Here is an 18041-nt window from a genome sequence, read left to right as displayed (position 1 = left end):
CTGTGTTTACCCGCATGGCAAAGCTGATTAGAGACAGGCAACATTATGAAGCCCCCATTGTTTCCTTTCTCCTTCCAGTTTCTCCTTCCGTACACGTAGCGAGTGCGTGTGCAGGAAGGGAGGAATGGGAGGATATCTATCACTTTACGAAGAAGAGCAGAAAGACAATGGCATGTGTGCAAGACACGTCTCCAGGATGAGAAGAAACAGCAGGCCATTGTTTAGGATCTTGATCATTCATTACGGTCGGTCTGTTTGTGCGTGCCTCTGTGTGTGCCGATGAAAATCAACAGGCTTTCTACAAGAAAGATTTAAACCGTTTTTAGTTTGGTTAACATGCTCTGGAGAAGAAATAGATCTTGGCTATAGATTAAGATACAGCTTCAACGAATGTATACAGATCTTTACATTTGATTTGTGGCCACAAGTGAATCTAGAAAATTCAGATACAATGTTCAATACAACACCGCAGCAAAACCATTACACAGAGCTCACAGGAAATCAAAGTAGTCCAAAATGCATCCATATCTTTGCCATAACTATGTCTCCTAAATAATGCAAGACACTTCTGTTCAACACTCAGCTGTGTTCGGATTCTGCTGCGTCTGCACTATTGTGCACCTCGTATCTAACACTCCTCATCGGCTGGCTGGGGCTCTCGCCTTCAAACTTTCTACGCCTATCCTCAATCTCTTTGTATCACAGAGGACTGAAATTGATAGAGGGAGAGAAATGGAAAACTGAAAGGAAAGATTCGAGGGCGGGAGTATGTTTGTGTGTGTGTGTGTGTGTGTTTGTGTGACACGGAGAGAAAGAACTGTAACGAGATGGAGAAAAGGTTAACGATGCTGAGCAGTCTTCCTCAGTGTTTCCCTGCTGCTTGTCAGCTTAATCATCGCAACACTGGTGACACATACAAGTCTTATCCCTGCATCAAGACTCCTCTCCCTTCCCCCTCCTGATCTCAAACTCTGCTTCAGAAGAATTCAAAGAGTGGCAGTTCATAGAATATGCACATTTCCCTAAAATCAACCCCTTGGGCCATCCTGCCTCTGCATCCAGTGGCACAGTGTGAGGACAAAACAAATCTTTGTTAATGGGAAAGGGCGGGATGATGGGGGGAGGAAGAGAGGGCTTGGTCAGGGCTTACACTTCCCTGGCGAGATATCAGTTCTCTGTTTGTGTCAGTCTGTGCTTGCATTAAATATGTGTGAACAGGCTTTCAACCATCGGTGAACGTCTGCCAGCCGCCTGCAGCCCATTAAGCAGATACGCTCTCATGTCCTTCTGTCCCACAGTCACACATTCTCCAGCCAGGAAAAAGAGTTGTGAGAAGAAGCAAGGTGGAAAATTTCCACGGCGTTGCACTATAGTGAGACATGAGTGGCGACACGACTTAAGAGGAAGGGAAAGAAACTTGTAATCTCGGCTCACAGCCTTTGAACTTGGCCCGATGAGACGCAGGCGACCCAAAGCAAAAGGTTCCAAAGGAGAGCTCACTGAAGATTACTCAGAATACTGATGCAGTGTGGAAGCCAATTCCTCTGCGAGCCCATGGGGACTTTCTGAGGAAGTAAATTATCTGTGCTGTCCAAGGCTACATACAAATGTATGCTGCCATACACACATTTCAAAGTGAAGTTATGTGCTGTGGCCACATTTTGACTGTGTAAGAGTGGCTCAATAAATGAGGTCTAGGGTCTCTTAGGTTCTAATTAGGGCAGCTGTTACCATTTTCATTATTTGTGTGTGTGTGTGTGTGTGTGTGTGTGTGTGTGTGTGTGTGTGTGTGTGTGTGTGTGTGTGTGTGTGTTGGAGTTTGGGGGAAATATGCCGCTGTCTGGCTTCCGCCCCTTCTCATCCAGCTGTTGCTAGTCTGTCAGGCAGTAGAGGTCTACTGGTGTCATGTCCCTCCCCCGAGCATTGAATAATGACAAAACCATGCGGAACTGGGGCTGAAAGTAAAGATATACCGGTACTCACAACAAATGGCTCTTAAGCACACTTTGCCATGTGTGATCTTGAAAGCTGGTGAAAATTCGCATGTGACTCAGTCTGGAAGCTACAAATGCCGCCTCTGGCAGAGGCAGAGACATAAAAAAAAAAAACTAAATAGATTTCATTGTTCCATCCTTTGCCCCTCCCACAGAAGATCTGTGTATTCCTTCACATTTAAATCAATCTTTTTCTCTCTCAATGTGTTTATACATTAACTACTTTATCAACAGCTCTAAAAAAAAAAAAAAAGCTGATAAGTCAACAGTTTCTCAGTGTTAATTGCATTTTGACGTTTACAGCACTAAATTAATACATTTTACCAGCTGCTCGGAGAGCCTGCTTGTTCATAATGATTATACTGGAAAAGCATACACATTCTGTTCTCTGTCTCATGTTAACTCTATTATAGTATACTTCAATAAGTTGGAAAAACTACCATTTTAAGCAAGACATCAAATTAAACACCAATGTTTTTTCAGAAAACACTCATAGATTTACAAGTGATGCTGGGTAGTTTGAGTATATGATTTTATTGTTGTAAGGATTCATAAACAAACTGAATCCTTACTGTATGCTACTGGATTCAGCAAACAAAACGCAGCAGGGGGTGGTGGTGTTGGGGGGCAGACAGGTGCGTTATGTCTCTGCCTGCCTCTCGAAAAACAAATGATCCCCCTCTTCCGTGTCTTTCTCACACTCACTCTCTCTCTATCCCTTTCTTACTCTCTCTATCTGCCTTGCTCCATCGCAAACGCATATACCCGCGAGACCGCGCTCCCCACACGATAGACCATGCGCCCTTTTATCTGTTAAACGCACTCGGGGAGAAAAAACTCAGGGAGAAAAAACGTCAGACCCAACCATGACGAGCCCAGTCATTTCCACATCGTTTCATCGGGCTAAACTTTTTTTGTTTTTTTTGTTTCATGTAAATCAATCTGGGGACCACTGACTTTTTATTTCTGAGTAAAAGGGGATACGGCGCTGTCTCATCCGGCAGCGCTTTAGTTATCATCATCCTCACCCGCTTACATACCCCAGCATTTCATCCTTATTTTAAAACACGAGATAATGTACAGTGTGAATGCACACACGCTGTCAGGATCCAGGATTCCCCTGTCTGTTGTGGTGTGCCATGTGCTCTGTTTGTCCTCTGCCTTCAGACACCTCCCAGGGCCGCACCCTTAATCGTGCACGGCTGAGGACACTCAAGCTGATCACCTCCTGCAGCCTGACACACCAGACTCAGGGCCCCTTACTGAGTAGCCTGCCACTATATAAACTCTGGTCCTGCAGTCTGGGAGTGTCAGGTCGTACCGTCTTCTCCCGCTGAAACCCCGTGGTTCCTCTGCCCGCCTTGTGTCTGTGGATTACACGCCGCTCCTCTGCCCTCCTTGTGTCTGTGGATTACACTCTGTCGACTCCGGTATCGAGCCACGGGACTTCACGCCGTCAACTCACCAGCCCTCCAGTGTCGAGCCACGGGACTCACACCGTCGATCTGTCAACTCTCCAGTGTCGAGCCACGGGACATCACACTGTCGATCTGCCACTCGGGTGTCGGACCACGGGCTCCACACCTGCACCCACCTGTCTATAAATAAAGCCTGTTTAACATTCACTTCTGTCTTCTGTGGTCTTGCGTTTGGGTCCTATCTGTGAACTCCCGTGACAGAACGACCTGACCATAATGGACCCAGCAACCACAGGAGCAGCTACGCTGGCCGGACATAGCACGCAGCTGGAGGCACCCCAGCAGATGCTCATGGAGATGCGTCAAGCCCTGCAATCCATGGCAGGTGAGGTCTCTGGGGTTGGCCGCATCTTGCAGGAACTAGCCCGGACAGTCAAGTCTCCACCAGTTCCAGCACCCGCACTATTCCCGCCTGTCCTCGCTCCGCCGGTCTGGGAATCCCCCGTGCCGGTTCCGAGTCCCTATGATGGAACACTGGGGAAGTGTCAAGGCTTCCTGTTGCTATGCCAACGGGTGTTTGACCGACAGCCCCTGACTTTCGCCTCAGACAGGTCCAAGGTGTCTTACGTGGTCTGCTTACTGCGGGGAAGGGCTTTGGACTGGGCCATGTACACAGTGAGCAGCGACCAGCCTAATACTGTGGGGTATGTGGACTTTGTGACTGCTCTGATGAGAGTTTTTGACCCTCTGGGGAACTCTGAGTATATGGTCAAGCACCTTCTCAGCCGGAGACGGAGCCATGCAAGGGTAGCGGAACACTCGGTGGCCCGGCCGACTCCGGCTCCCCGTAGTCAGACTGCATTGCAGCCAGCTCCTGTTCCTGTCACCTCTTCACCACAGCCAGCTCCGGTTCCTACCGCCTCTGCGGCACAGCTTGCGCCAGTCCCGGCCGCCGCCGTCTCCGTACCGCAGCGACCTCCAGTCCCGGCCGCCGCCGTCGCAGTGCAGCAGCGACCCCCAGTTCCCGCCGCTGCCGTCCCAGATCAGCAGCGACCTCCAGCTCCCGCCGCTGCCGTCCCAGAGCAGCGACCGCCAGTTCCCGCCGCTGCCGTCCCGGAGCAGCAGCGACCTCCAGTTCCCGCCGCTGTCATCCCGGAGCAGCAGCGACCTCCAGTTCCCGCCGCTGCCGTCCCGGAGCAGCAGCGACCTCCAGGTCCTGCCGCTGCCGTCCCGGAGCAGCAGCGACCTCCAGTCCCAGCTGTGGTCTCGGAGCCGCAGCTATCCCCGGACCTCGCGGCCGCGGAGCCAGAGCCGCTCGCTGGTCCTGCCACCGCAGCTCCAGTTCCTGCCGCCGCAGCTCCAGTTCCTGCCGCCGCAGCTCCAGTTCCTGCCGCCGCAGGGCCAGCGCCAGTTCCTGCCGCCGCAGCTCCAGTTCCTGCCGCCGCAGCTCCAGCTCCAGTTCCTGCCGCCGCAGCTCCAGTTCCTGCCGCCGCAGCTCCAGTTCCTGCCGCCGCAGGGCCAGCTCCAGTTCCTGCCGCCGCAGCGCCAGTTCCTGCCGCCGCAGCTCCAGTTCCTGCCGCCGCAGTCCCAGTTCCCGCCGCAGCGCCAGCTCCAGTTCCTGCCGCGGCCGCCTCTACGCCAGTTCCTGCCGCCGCAGCGCCAGCTCTAGTTCCTGCCGCTGCCACCTCTACGCCGCAGCCCGCTTCAGTTCCTGCCGCCTCAGCGCCGCAGCCCGCTCCAGTTCCTGTCGCCTCAGCGCCGCAGTCCGCTCCAGTTCCTGTCGCCGCCTCCGTGCCGCAGCCTCTCCCACACCCGGCCGCCGTCCCAGAGGCGCAACGACCTCCAGTTGCCGTCTCTGAGCGGCAGCGACCTCCAGTGCCCGCTGCCGTCTCTGAGCAGCAGCGACCTCCAGTGCCCGCTGCCGTCTCTGAGCAGCAGCGGCCTCCAGTGCCCGCTGCCGTCGCGGAGCAGCAGAGACCTCCAGTACCTGCCACTGCGGCACCAGCATCCTATTCTCCAGAGCCCTTCCGCCCGCCCGGCCGCCCGCCGGAGCACCCGGGGCCGGAGCCCTTCCGCCCGCCCGGCCGTCCGCCGGAGCACCCGTGGCCGGAGCCCTTCTGCCCTCTCGGCCGTCCGCCGGAGCACCCGTGTCCGGAGCCCTTCTGCCCTCCCGGCCGTCCGCCGGAGCACCGGGGGCCGACGCTCTTCGGCGGCCCCGTGGCGGGTCAGATCCTGTCACCCCTCCTCCGGACCCCCGCCGCCCACCCTAGTCGGCCTTCTAGCTGTGGGGACATCCCTCCTCCGGACCCCCTCCACCCGCCCTGTGTTGGGTCTTGTGTTACGTCTGGAATCCGTGCCTTAAGGGGGGGGTACTGTCAGGATCCAGGATTCCCCTGTCTGTTGTGGTGTGCCATGTGCTCTGTTTGTCCTCTGCCTTCAGACACCTCCCAGGGCCGCACCCTTAATCGTGCACGGCTGAGGACACTCAAGCTGATCACCTCCTGCAGCCTGACACACCAGACTCAGGGCCCCTTAATGAGTAGCCTGCCACTATATAAACTCTGGTCCTGCAGTCTGGGAGTGTCAGGTCGTACCGTCTTCTCCCGCTGAAACCCCGTGGTTCCTCTGCCCGCCTTGTGTCTGTGGATTACACGCCGCTCCTCTGCCCTCCTTGTGTCTGTGGATTACACTCTGTCGACTCCGGTATCGAGCCACGGGACTTCACGCCGTCAACTCACCAGCCCTCCAGTGTCGAGCCACGGGACTCACACCGTCGATCTGTCAACTCTCCAGTGTCGAGCCACGGGACATCACACTGTCGATCTGCCACTCGGGTGTCGGACCACGGGCTCCACACCTGCACCCACCTGTCTATAAATAAAGCCTGTTTAACATTCACTTCTGTCTTCTGTGGTCTTGCGTTTGGGTCCTATCTGTGAACTCCCGTGACACACGCAGGCATATGATCACACGCGTGCAACCACGTTGCAGTCAGGAGCAAGGAATCCCCATGGTGAACATTATTTTTTAAATTCAACTTTCCGTTCGTGCGCCCTGCATCCGCAACCACATGCCAGTCCAAGACATAAAGTCTCACTCTCACATCCGAAATCTGAACCAGAGCAGAAACAATCCCAGCTACCCCGATTTACGCAGTGCCACTATCCACCGGTGCTCTGGGTCTGCTTGCAGACAGTGAAACCGACTGTTTGAACCACTCTTTCAAAACTAATTAAACATGTTCCGGTAATCACCGGCAATTAACAGCAGTGAATTGTAGTACTGCAGTATATCAGTAGCCCCTCTGTAACGGCGCACTGGATGGCTTGACGCAGCGCGCCAGTGTGGAGCACGGTCTCTCCTCTCCATTAGTACAGACCCGCATGAAAATGATAACAAACAAAAAGCATGTCTTACCTGTGACCATGAAGGAAAAAAGAAGGTATAACACCTTCATTTTTAGTTGCTCTGGCCGCTGATTGTGTTGCGTGGAAGGATTCTCTCGCTCCGTGGCGACTATGAGCTGGTTACGATCCACTCCGCGGCACCGGGATATAACCGGACGGACAAGTGCACTGGGAATCGTCTATAATAGCATCCAGTTAGAATAAATGATTTCGAATGCTCCGAACAGTTTGTAAACTCTCGGTTAACGAAGCATCCCCGCAGTTGGTAACTTTCCCCACCGCGTAAGCTTTCTTCTCCAGTGTCGTTCCCTGTCACAGCTGTTTCCGCTCACTGCGCTCTCCAATTGGTGAATTGCGGGGTATCAGGCTTCGTCCGCTGTTCACTTTGTAACCTGCGCGAGCATGCTGCGTTCGGAAGCGATCTCTCCTCCTCGACGGTGCGCAGTGATGAACCCCGGTGAAGTCTCTCACTCTGGTCCCACTGTAACGCACTCTCTGTGTCTCTCTCTTACACACGGTCTCCCCTCTTTACTGCTCACTCCCTCTTGCCAATAGGAAATGCGCACTGACAGTCATCTGGTAGGGGGGGTAAGGCGGTTCTGGCGGTTGAGCCCGTCTGCCTCAGATGCTTGCCAGGGGGGTCCTGCGGCCCCCTTCTCCAGGGCCCCGTTATTGGCTGACCGGGCGTCACGGGGAGGGTATTTAAAACACTTATCTTGAGTAAGACTACCCTAACATTTGTGGGTGGAGTAGCTCTCATGGAGACCTCAATCATATTACATATGGCAACATGGTCCGTGTTTTGCAAGAAAATGCACGAACTGTCTCTAGAGATACATTTTACAAATGTTAGGCTACTCCAAATCACCAACAGGAATATTACAGCATTGTCCTATCAATATAAACCTTCAATTTCCAACCGTTTCATCGTTAACACAAATCCAACAACCTAATTTTACTTTATAATTGCAGCTTTGTGATGTAATGTTGAGTCTTAACAATATGAGTTGAAGCAATGTCGCTAATAATTTCCTGCTATAGCTTTAAGAATTAGTATTAACACAATTCCCTTCATGCATTACGTTTGTTGTATCCAGAAACTTAGAGAACAACCCTTTGCTGTTGTCAACAATGGGTCAATTTCTGATTGAAAGGAAGTTTAACTGTTGAAAGTTAGTGTCCAGTTCAATATGTTTTGGCAAATGGTGAAACCATTAACTGACTCTAAAACCTCAACACTCAGAATGAATCATCAATTACTGGAGTGAAACTGTCAACGTTAAATACATTTGCTGATGTCTTTTAATTACTCAGATCCCCCCCCCCCCCATGCTATTTAACTATGTATTGTGCTTTTAGTTAACTCACAAACAATTTTTTTTAAATTGAAGTACCATAAGATTTTATGCAGTGTAAATCCAGAAGTTTATTGAGTATTTTTTGCTAAATATCTTTGAAGTTGACTCAAAACATACTTGTTCCAGGTGCAGTTTGATCTAAAATGAGCCGATGTTGATTGTCACAGTACAGTACACAGTACACAGTACAGTAGATGCTAAAATGAGCAGAGAACAGAATCATTATCATATTTCAACAAGAGCTAAGGCTTTTATAAAGAGATGAAAAGTGCAGTCTATCACTTGCCCGTGGCTGTTTATAGGCTTGTTCTTTGATGTTGTTCATTTGTTATTCAAGGTTCTATTGATTAACCAAAATAATAGGCCTTGCAGTCATCTGGTTAATCAGTCTTTCACTTGTGTGTGTATTGCACCAAGCAACGACTTAATTTAATTTAACACCCCCCACCCCCTTCTCTCTCTCTCTCTCTCTCTCACACACACACACACACACACACACAAACACGCATGTTAGCCCAGCCAGGTGGTTAGTGCTCCATAAGACTGTGAAAAATTCATCAAAGTGTGTCAATTTGGACACTGAGGACTTCACCATGTGTGGATTGCAGAAAACATCATCAACAAAAATAAGAGTCTTTCTCTTTGACATTTCGTGCTGCATTTAATTAAAGGCTGCCGATGAGGGCTCACTTCTCATGAGGGTCCCCCCCCCCCCCCCTTCCCCAAACAGTATAGTTTTTAAATCCTGGGGCTGGCCTTCCTGTTTATTGCCTCCCTGTAATGCAAACATAAGGGTCCCCTGCCAGTAAACACATGTTGATGGAAGAAACAGCTTGCACAGCTGGGAAGCCAACCCAGGTTAGTGTGAGTGAGCACATGGGTAAATGAATGTGTGTGTGTGTGTGTGTGTGTGTGTGTGTGTGTGTGTGTGTGTGTGTGTGTGTGTGTGTGTGTGTGTGTGTGTGTGTGTGTGTGTGTGCAGGAATAGATTCTTGTTTGTTGTTTTTTAACATATGTCAGAGTGCGATTTAGGTTGTGAGTTGGCACTTGAATGTAAGAGATAGAGAGTGATAAAAATAAGTCGTGCTTGTTGTTTGTGTGTGTGTGTGTGTGTGTGTGTGTGTGTGTAGGCCACAGTGTGCACATGTAAAACCATCAATGAGTGACTGACAACGGGGGCTTGGGTGAGCAGTAAAGCAGCAGGGTGCCTCCACCAGTTGTGCTGTGATAATAAAATCAACATCCATTGTGCAAAGTCTGTCACCGGGCATGATGCTGTGATTGAAATGTATGATCTCCCATGGCTCACACAGATGGACAGATAGATGAGGCCAAAGCAGATGATACATGCACAAGCATCAGTTTGGGCCAATAGTCCTAATTATGCTGGCCTCCGTGGCATCAAATGGAGGGCGTCCATACTCCCCGAGCTTTTGAGTGTGTGAATAATTTATAAATAAAAAGGGGGTTTTCAGCTGTGGGTTTATTAATAATAAATATGGTTTGATATTTACTAAACTGTTCAGAGGGAGAAAGGGGTGACAGTTAAGACATCGTTTGCATGGTAATTGTAAGGAGATAATAAATAAGGCATGAAGTGGAGATATATGGAAATGTGATTCATAGGGAAATGAGAATAATTTAACAAAATATTATCCCAGTCCCTATTTGACCCGAGGTCAATTAAAAAAGAAATGTCAGTCGTGGTGAACGGCATGCTGGGCCTTAAATTACAATCGCTTGCTTCTCTTTTGTCTCGCTGGAAAGCGGATCTAACGTTCAAGGGGAGGAAAATGTATTCGTACTGACACAAACCATGTGTTTAGTTTAAATGAATATTAAGCTGAATAAAATCAACACATGAAAAGAAGACATTTCTCTCTCCAAAGAAAACTCGGTATAGCATGAGCTAGAAGTTGAGGAATGTTAGGTTTTGTTTTGTTTCAAAACCTTCTGCTGAGGGGAAAACTCCACATAGTTTTCCATGAAAATACACATTGTAACATTTGTTATAAAGCATTTTGTATGAGCAAATTAAATAATCATATATATCATCATCGCTAAAACACACAATAATCATTTCCCCCTAATTGAATCTGTATCATAATTAATACGCTTTGTCTTTGGATTTGAAATATGGTCTGCTAGATTGATTCATATTAACTGCTTTATAGACTGTAATGTATGTCTATGTTGCATTGTTTTGGTTCCTCTGGGGCTCTAGGGTTTATGCTGCTATCCATATGAGAAACATTACACCAGCTTTTACTGTAATTGTGATATTGAATGTTGAGCTGATCTGTGTCAACCATAACTCTAAATGCCACTACGAGCTCATAACTCATATCGCGACATATACCTTTGCTTGCAAGTGGTATCCATCTGCCCGGCTAGTGAGCAATTCAAAACCTGTCTTCTCTCTCCCATTCCAATAATATGACGTCAGTTCACTGCACTGGTCTGAAATTTGCAATTAGGCATTTTCTTTCTGTGTGATTGACGAGCAGGAGGGCCATTAAAGCTGAACATGGACCCGGGGCTCACTCTGCAGTCTATAGGATTATTTCCAGCCTCATATCAAATCCATGTCCTCTGCCCTAATATCAGAATATGACTCTGGCCACCCATGGATTTTGTTTTTGTCTGTAATGAAAGTCTCTCTGGGGATCTGGTTGAGCGATTCTTTTCCTCGGGGGTCAAGGAGAGTTTGAGGCTTCTGGTTCAAGCTGCGCTTAGGGAAGGGTGTGGGTTACAGGAATGTGGCTGTTGAAGTCCATTTCCACAGATATATAGAAAAGATGTGCAGTCTGAAATAACAGTAGTCATGATAATGTCTCTCGGTATATAGGCTCACATAAATCATCACAACAAAAACCACAAGCTCTGCTCCATATTTATCAGGACAAAGACCGATGTTTTGATAAATTTGTCAGGGTTTTTAGCTCAGATTAAGATTTTGTCACCATCTAATAAAAAAGGCATCTTAAAAAGTCACTCCCCTCCCCCCTCCTTTCTTTTTTTTTTGCAAGACAGCACTTCATCAACCTGGTCTGTGTTTTCACCCACTTCTTCAATAATGTCATTACAACATCCCCCAAAATTTAAGATCAGATTGATTGGGTCCTTGGCCAGCCTCGACGTGTCTTCGCTGATAAGTACAGCAGTAAGCTGTCTAAAATATCCATGCACTGATGCAGAGTTGTTGTCCCTTGATGGGCCTCACCATGTGCAACATCTGTTCCTGATGTCATGCACGCTTCTGTGTGCCAGAAATGCCCCGATGGCATCCGTGGCATCTCTGCTGTACTAAGTCATGTCCAGAGGCGCTCCACTTAGCTGCGATAAATATCTGAGACGATAATGATCCAGTCGCCTGGACAGAACTATTGAACACTTTTGCTAATCCATACAAATAGATTATAGCTCCTGCAGTCTCGCACTGACATCAGCAATTCTGCCTCTCACTGATGGCTATAGTTGATTGTTGCTCTATCAACAGTTCACGATTATTTTGTGAATGTTTCACTATGAATCCTTTTACCATGTAGCACACTCTTATTTATTGATACAAAATACTAAGCTGCCAACTCATTAAACTACCAACGCATTTTTAATCGGAGCTCAATAACAATGTGATGAATAGAGTTATATTGCAACGTTGTGCTTTTGTCAGTGCAGCAGTCACAGCCTCATCATACAATTAAAAAGGCAAGTTTTAGGTAAGCAGCCACATTGTTTTGACCAATCCACAGTTTGACACTGACCTCTCAAGAGAGACAATAGGAGGGACAGAGACAGAGTCAGCAGTAGTCAAGGTGAATCCTGTCCTGGGTAGAGTCCACATGAGGTCTCAACTACAGTCACATCTCCTCCACCACTGGGCTTGCCTCGCCGTCTGTCGACAATCACATGAATAGGCCACGACTGGCTGCTTGTTTTGTGCCATGATCCCTTGCTACTCATGCTGTTGAAAAAATAAATAACCCAGCCCTGCGCTGCGCTGCGCTGCTATAAATAATGGATGACTCGTCCACTGTCACTTTTCATAGCATGTCAAGCCACGGCCCGGCCATTATTAGGGTCTGTCCTCTTCCCCTTTCTGCCTCTGACTCTAGTTTTGTTATTGTTCTGGTCGACTTGCCTGCACACCTCCTCAGTGGGTCGGCTGTCAGTCTTTCTCTGGGTTAGTGCAGTTGATGGTTGCCACGGAGAAGAAAGAGATGCTTTGGGGGCCTGAAACAAGATGGGTGATACAGCAAGCAACAGCAGAAAATCTGCCTTGACCTGGAACGAGTAGCTTAGCAGTTTGAGCTGAGATGTCATCCGCCTGCTTGCGTGAGATAACCTGTACTCAGGTGCTGCCAGGGCTGTGAGTAAAGATTGACCTCATCATCTTGAGACTGACTTGCTGTCGCCCTCCCACCCAATGAAAAACTAAGAGCGTTGCTAAAGTAAAAAACAGGTCTACACCCCAGGTGCAAAAGAGGAGACTGCTTACTTAAACAGAGACAAAATATACCCAGGTCCACCCATCCAGCAAGAGAAATCATAGATTATTTATATATGCAGCTGTGTATAAGAAAAGGGAATAAAGAACATCTGGCTGAAGAGATATGAGACAAAGGTATGAGAGATATGTATTCATTTGGCCTCCGTTACACAAATACAAGGGTGTGTTGAGGAATCAGAGGAGGATGTTGTTTTCGAGGTTGACACAAAGAAAATAAAAAGCTTTTTCAGCTTTCACTTTGTTCAAAATGTGTTTTGGTGCCACCAGGCCGGGCCCGAGGCAAGTGTTGTCCACCAGCAGATCTCGGCTCCCGCAGACTGTGCCAGTCTCTCCATGTGCAGAGTAATAGCATCAAATCAAGGCCTGCAGCAAACAAACCCTGACAGATACTCTCATTTGGGATTCACTTTGGGACAGCTGTGGTGCCATCCAAAAGGGGGGGGGGGGACGGAGAGGGGGAAGCCAGCAGTCAGTAATGTATGCAGAGTGTCTGCACGTCCTGGATGACAGCAACACGGGCGCTTGTCACAGGAGACATCAGTTCTACTTAGTCACAGCACTGCGGGGCAATCCATATGACTGCAGTGCTGTGCGAACTCTATTAATAGTTATCTACCTTTCAGGAGTTATTACGCTGACTTGGGGATGACAGAGGAATATAATGGAAGAAGTCCCAAATGAGGGAAGGAAACAGGGTCTGTGGAGCATCTTTTGTGCCCCTTACAATTTAAGAATCCTGCTCGAATCTACCTCTCTCACCCTACTCCTGATAGCCTGTGTCACTGGGCAGCCTGGTGCCAGACCCACAGTTTATGTGAGAGGCATAATAAGGATTAGTTATGGGGCAGGAAGGGGAGAGGGAGCAGAGGGGGAATGGAGGAAAAGATTCAATTCAATTCAATTCAATTTATTTTTGTATAGCCCAAAATCACAAATTACAAATTTGCCTCAGAGGGCTTTACAATATGTACACATTTGACATCCTCTTGTCCCGGGACCCTCACATCAGAACAGGAAAAACTCCCCAAAAAAACCCTTTAACGGGGAGGAAAGAGGAAGAAACCTGTGGGAGAGCAATAGAGGAGGGATCCCTCTCCCAGGATGGATAGAAGTGCAATGATGTCATGTGTAGAACAGGATAGTGAATTACAGCACATTCAATGTAATTACAGCACATTCAATGTATGACACAACCACGACAGGAGGCAAGACCTGGTCCAGGTAAACCCGGATACACAGGAACCTGTGAGGCGAGAAAGCACAGAGACTCTGGTGAAGAAGCAGGTCAATAATGTGCATTAATGGTAACGGTAATATGAAATAGTAATGTGAGTAATAATAAAAGTGATATTAGCAGTTGGAGTCAGCAGGGCCATGGTAGGAGGAAGGACCAGGGTCCAGATGAAACCATGCTCCATGGAAACCTGTGAGGAGAGGAAGCACAAGGACTCCGGGGAAGAGACAAAATCAGTACTGTGCATTAATGGTGTCGGTAATAGGATTAATAATGTTAATCATGAAGATCGTAGTCGGTGTCAGCAGGGCCATGGCTGGTTGAAGAACCAGTGTCCAGATAAAACTGCGGTCATCCTGTGAGGCGAGAAAGCACAAATACTCCGGGGAAGAAACTATACCAGTTTGTTCATGGGCCGGTCCAAGGCAAGCCAGAGCCAGCCCTAACTATAAGCACTATCAAAGAGGAAAGTCTTAATCCTACTCTTAAATGTGGTGAGTGTGTCTGCCCCCCGGACTGAAACGGGAAGCTGGTTCCACAGAAGAGGAGCTTGATAACTGAAGGCTCTGGCTCCCGTCCTACTTTTTAAGACTCTAGGAACCACAAGTAACCCTGAATCACTGGATCGCAGCTCTCTAGTAGGGCAGTCTGGTACTATAAGCTCTTTAAGATATGATGGAGCCTGACCAATTCGGGCTTTGTAGGTAAGTAAAAGAATTTTAAATTCTATTCTAGATTTTACAGGGAGCCAGTGCAGAGAAGCTAATACAGGAGTAATATGATCTCTCCTCTTAGTTCTTGTTAGTACACAAGCTGCAGCATTCTGGATCAGCTGGAGAGATTTAAGAGACTTATTTGAGCAGCCTGAAAATAAGGAATTGCAGTAATATAGTCTAGAGGTAACAAATGCATGAACTAATTTCTCTGCATCGCTTTGAGATAGGATGTGCCTGATTTTTGAAATATTACGTAGGTGAAAAAAGGCAGTCCTAGAAATAAGTTTTATCTGAGAGTTGAAAGACAAATCCTGATCAAAGGTAACTCCAAGATTCTTGACAGCGCTGCTGGATGCCAGCGCAATGCCATCTAGAGAAACTATATCACTAGATAACTGATTTCGGAGGTGTTCTGGGCCTAGTAGAATAACTTCAGTTTTGTCTGAGTTTAACATCAGGAAGTTGCAGGTCATCCAGGTTTTTATGTCCTTAAGACACGCTTGCAGTTTAGAAAGCTGGTTGGTTTCGTCTGGTTTGATCGATATATATAATTGAGTATCATCTGCATAACAATGAAAGGTTATAGAGTGTTTTCTGATAATATTGCCTAAAGGAAGAATATATAAGGTGAACAAGATTGGTCCAAGCACAGAACCTTGTGGAACTCCATAACTGACGTTGGTCTTCATCGAGGCTTCATCATTTACATAAACAAACTGAGATCGATCCGATAAATAGGATCCAAACCAGTTCAGTGCGGTTCCTTTGATGCCAATATAATGTTCCAGTCTCTGCAACAGGATGTAGTGGTCTATAGTGTCGAACGCAGCACTAAGGTCTAACAGGACAAGAACAGAGACGAGTCCTTTGTCTGATGCGATTAGAAGGTCATTAGTTATTTTTACCAGAGCTGTCTCTGTGCTATGATGCTTTCTAAATCCTGACTGAAAATCCTCAAATAAACTATTGTTACACAGAAAGTCACACAACTGATTTGCAACTGCTTTCTCAAGGATCTTAGAGAGGAAGGGAAGGTTAGAGATCGGTCTATAGTTGACCAACACCTCTGGATCCAGAGTGGGCTTCTTAAGAAGAGGTTTAATCACAGCTACTTTAAAGGACTGTGGTACATGACCTGTTACTAAAGACAGGTTGATAATATCTAATAAAGTTGTGCTAATTAATGGTAGCACTTCTTTAAGCAGCCTAGTCGGTGTAGGGTCTAAGAGACAGGTGGAAGATCAGCAGAGGTGGAGTGCAGAGGAGGAACTGAGAGTGAGCCAGTGAACGAGATAGATGGTAGAGAAAGAAAAAGGAGGGTGGGAGAGATGGGCTGGCTGCCGGAGACTTGTTTAAAAATCAAGGCCCTGAGTTGGCCACGTTAATTTTTCATCATACTCCTAAATTAAAAATGTGAGCGGTCATCATTTATTTGTCAAATTGTCTCAGCTCAAAAGGTGGATGTCACATTGGGTTTGCAAAAGGTCAGGGGAGCCAACCGGCAGGGAGGAGAGTGGATCAAAGACTGCTGATTCCACCAAATGCCCTGCAAAACTACCTTGTTTAAGGGGCATTTACTCCAAATGGAGTTCTTGGAGTACACTCAGTGGAGATGACATGATTTCAAATGTAACATCTGGAATGGCTTTGGCATACTTATTGGACATGCCTTCACGGTCCGCCATGAATACAGCAAAGATATAAACAAAATATATCCCAGCATACTTATACCCTCTTAAGCCTAAAAGCATGTAAATGAATACCCATATACTCCAAATAAATACCACATTCCTTTCAGTGTAAGCATACATATGTAATTTTCCTGTTATTATCATAACCACTCACATTTGCAGGAATCTTCTCGTGATGCTTCTCCATAAGCATGAATATTTAGACATGCCACAGTGTAAAGTGAATGCATTAGCTTTCTGCAAATTATTTGACCGACTATTACTGTCCATCATTCCACGACTTTCGGTCTTCTTGTTATTTAGGTGCTCTTAAGAAAGGAAAAGCAGCATGTCTGGAGGAAAAAACACATGCAAATACACAGCTAGAATAATCAACCTCCCCTGGCGGTGCTCAGTGTGCCTCATTTCCAAGATTTCCAAGATTAGAAACGAGGAGAAGGAAACAAATGATAGACTGGTGTTGCTCCTACCTCTTCAAAATTGCAAATGTGTAGATCTATGGATGAGTGCTTAGCCCACAGCTGCCAGCCAAAGGAGAGAGAGACACACAAAGGTCCCTTCTGTTCGGGGCTAAAGACTGGCCCAGAAAGGGAGCCTAAGATCTACTAGTGTACCTCAGCTGTCCTTAGGGTCAATAGATCCTTTCCATCCTACTAAATGAGACTACAGCCCCAACCGTTCTGCCATAAACGGGTCAGTTTTGGTAAATCAATGTTATGAAAAGCAACACCATTAAGTGAAAAAAATGGATACCAGCTTCATCTCTTTGAAATCGTAACTTCAACCAATCAACTACAGACACCAGTTCAGATATTGTTGTTTCCTGTTTGATAGGATGACAGAGTGGAGAGACAACCAGTACGCCGCCATTGAAAACATGGCCCTTGTTTTGTTTTTGCTCATCTGGAGAACCGGTTCCTTTCGCCTCGCTCTCTCATCTCTTCTCAATAGGCTCAGGATAAATATCTGTTACCGGAGACACCTTGGGAGATAGGGCAGCCTAACAGATTGTGTTTGAGGATGAGGAAAAGGTTGTTTTGATTCAAAAAGGAGGTGTGACTTACCACATAGGCTTCCTGTTAGTCTCCTGGCCTTGCCAAGTCGAGGAGATAACAAATTATGATTTGCAGTGGAGATTGCTTTGGAGGATTGTATTTAGGGCTGGAAAACTGGAAAATACCAATTTGTTTTGTTGCTGCGAAATATGTTTTTTGTAGTTTTGAAATCATCCAAACTGGCTTTTAATGTGTCTCTGATATTTTTATGATGTGAAACTTAATTATAGCTTTTCTGAATAGTTGTAGGCTATTTAAATTCGGGGGGGGGGGGGGGAAATCTACTACATGTAATAGTATTGGTAATATTTTATCAGCATCTGCACATCCAGCTCATGGGGACTGCTTGAGTTGTCGAAATTTCCCTACGAGGCCAGATTGCAAGCGGTTAGTCTGCATATTGTTTCGGTTACACTGCTCTCTTATCAGCTATTATTAGCTGGCCACTCGCTCTCTGCAGTTGCCTTCCTTCCAGTATTTCCTGATTGCATTTTTCATCCCTGTCTCGACTGCGTCCCCAGTTCTAGTGTTGTGTACTTTCCCTGGCAGTTCCTGTATAAGGCCATAATTAGAACTGTTTTTAGAAAATAGAATCTCAGAGGAAGCTTATCATGCCCTTAGCACACCAGAGCAACATGCCCCGAACCTCCGTTGAGAC

At 47.2% G+C, this 18041-nt stretch overlaps 1 protein-coding gene across 2 annotated transcripts in view; it reads right to left on the bottom strand.

Annotated features, from left to right (window-relative positions):
• kirrel3l (kirre like nephrin family adhesion molecule 3, like) overlaps window positions 1-7232 on the bottom strand; it is a 35441-nt gene extending 28209 nt beyond the window's left edge. For both annotated transcript variants that reach the window (XM_079275263.1, XM_079275264.1), the window contains exon 1: window positions 6830-7232. In XM_079275263.1, the coding sequence (XP_079131389.1) occupies window positions 6830-6869 (40 nt within the window). In that variant the 5' untranslated portion in view covers window positions 6870-7232. The remainder of the gene's footprint in view (window positions 1-6829) is intronic.
• Between the last annotated feature and the right edge of the window lie 10809 nt (window positions 7233-18041).

Source organism: Melanostigma gelatinosum, assembly GCF_949748355.1.
Source record: "Melanostigma gelatinosum genome assembly, chromosome: 9".
Lineage (NCBI taxonomy): Eukaryota > Metazoa > Chordata > Actinopteri > Perciformes > Zoarcidae > Melanostigma > Melanostigma gelatinosum.
This window is presented reverse-complemented; position numbering and strand designations above follow the sequence as displayed.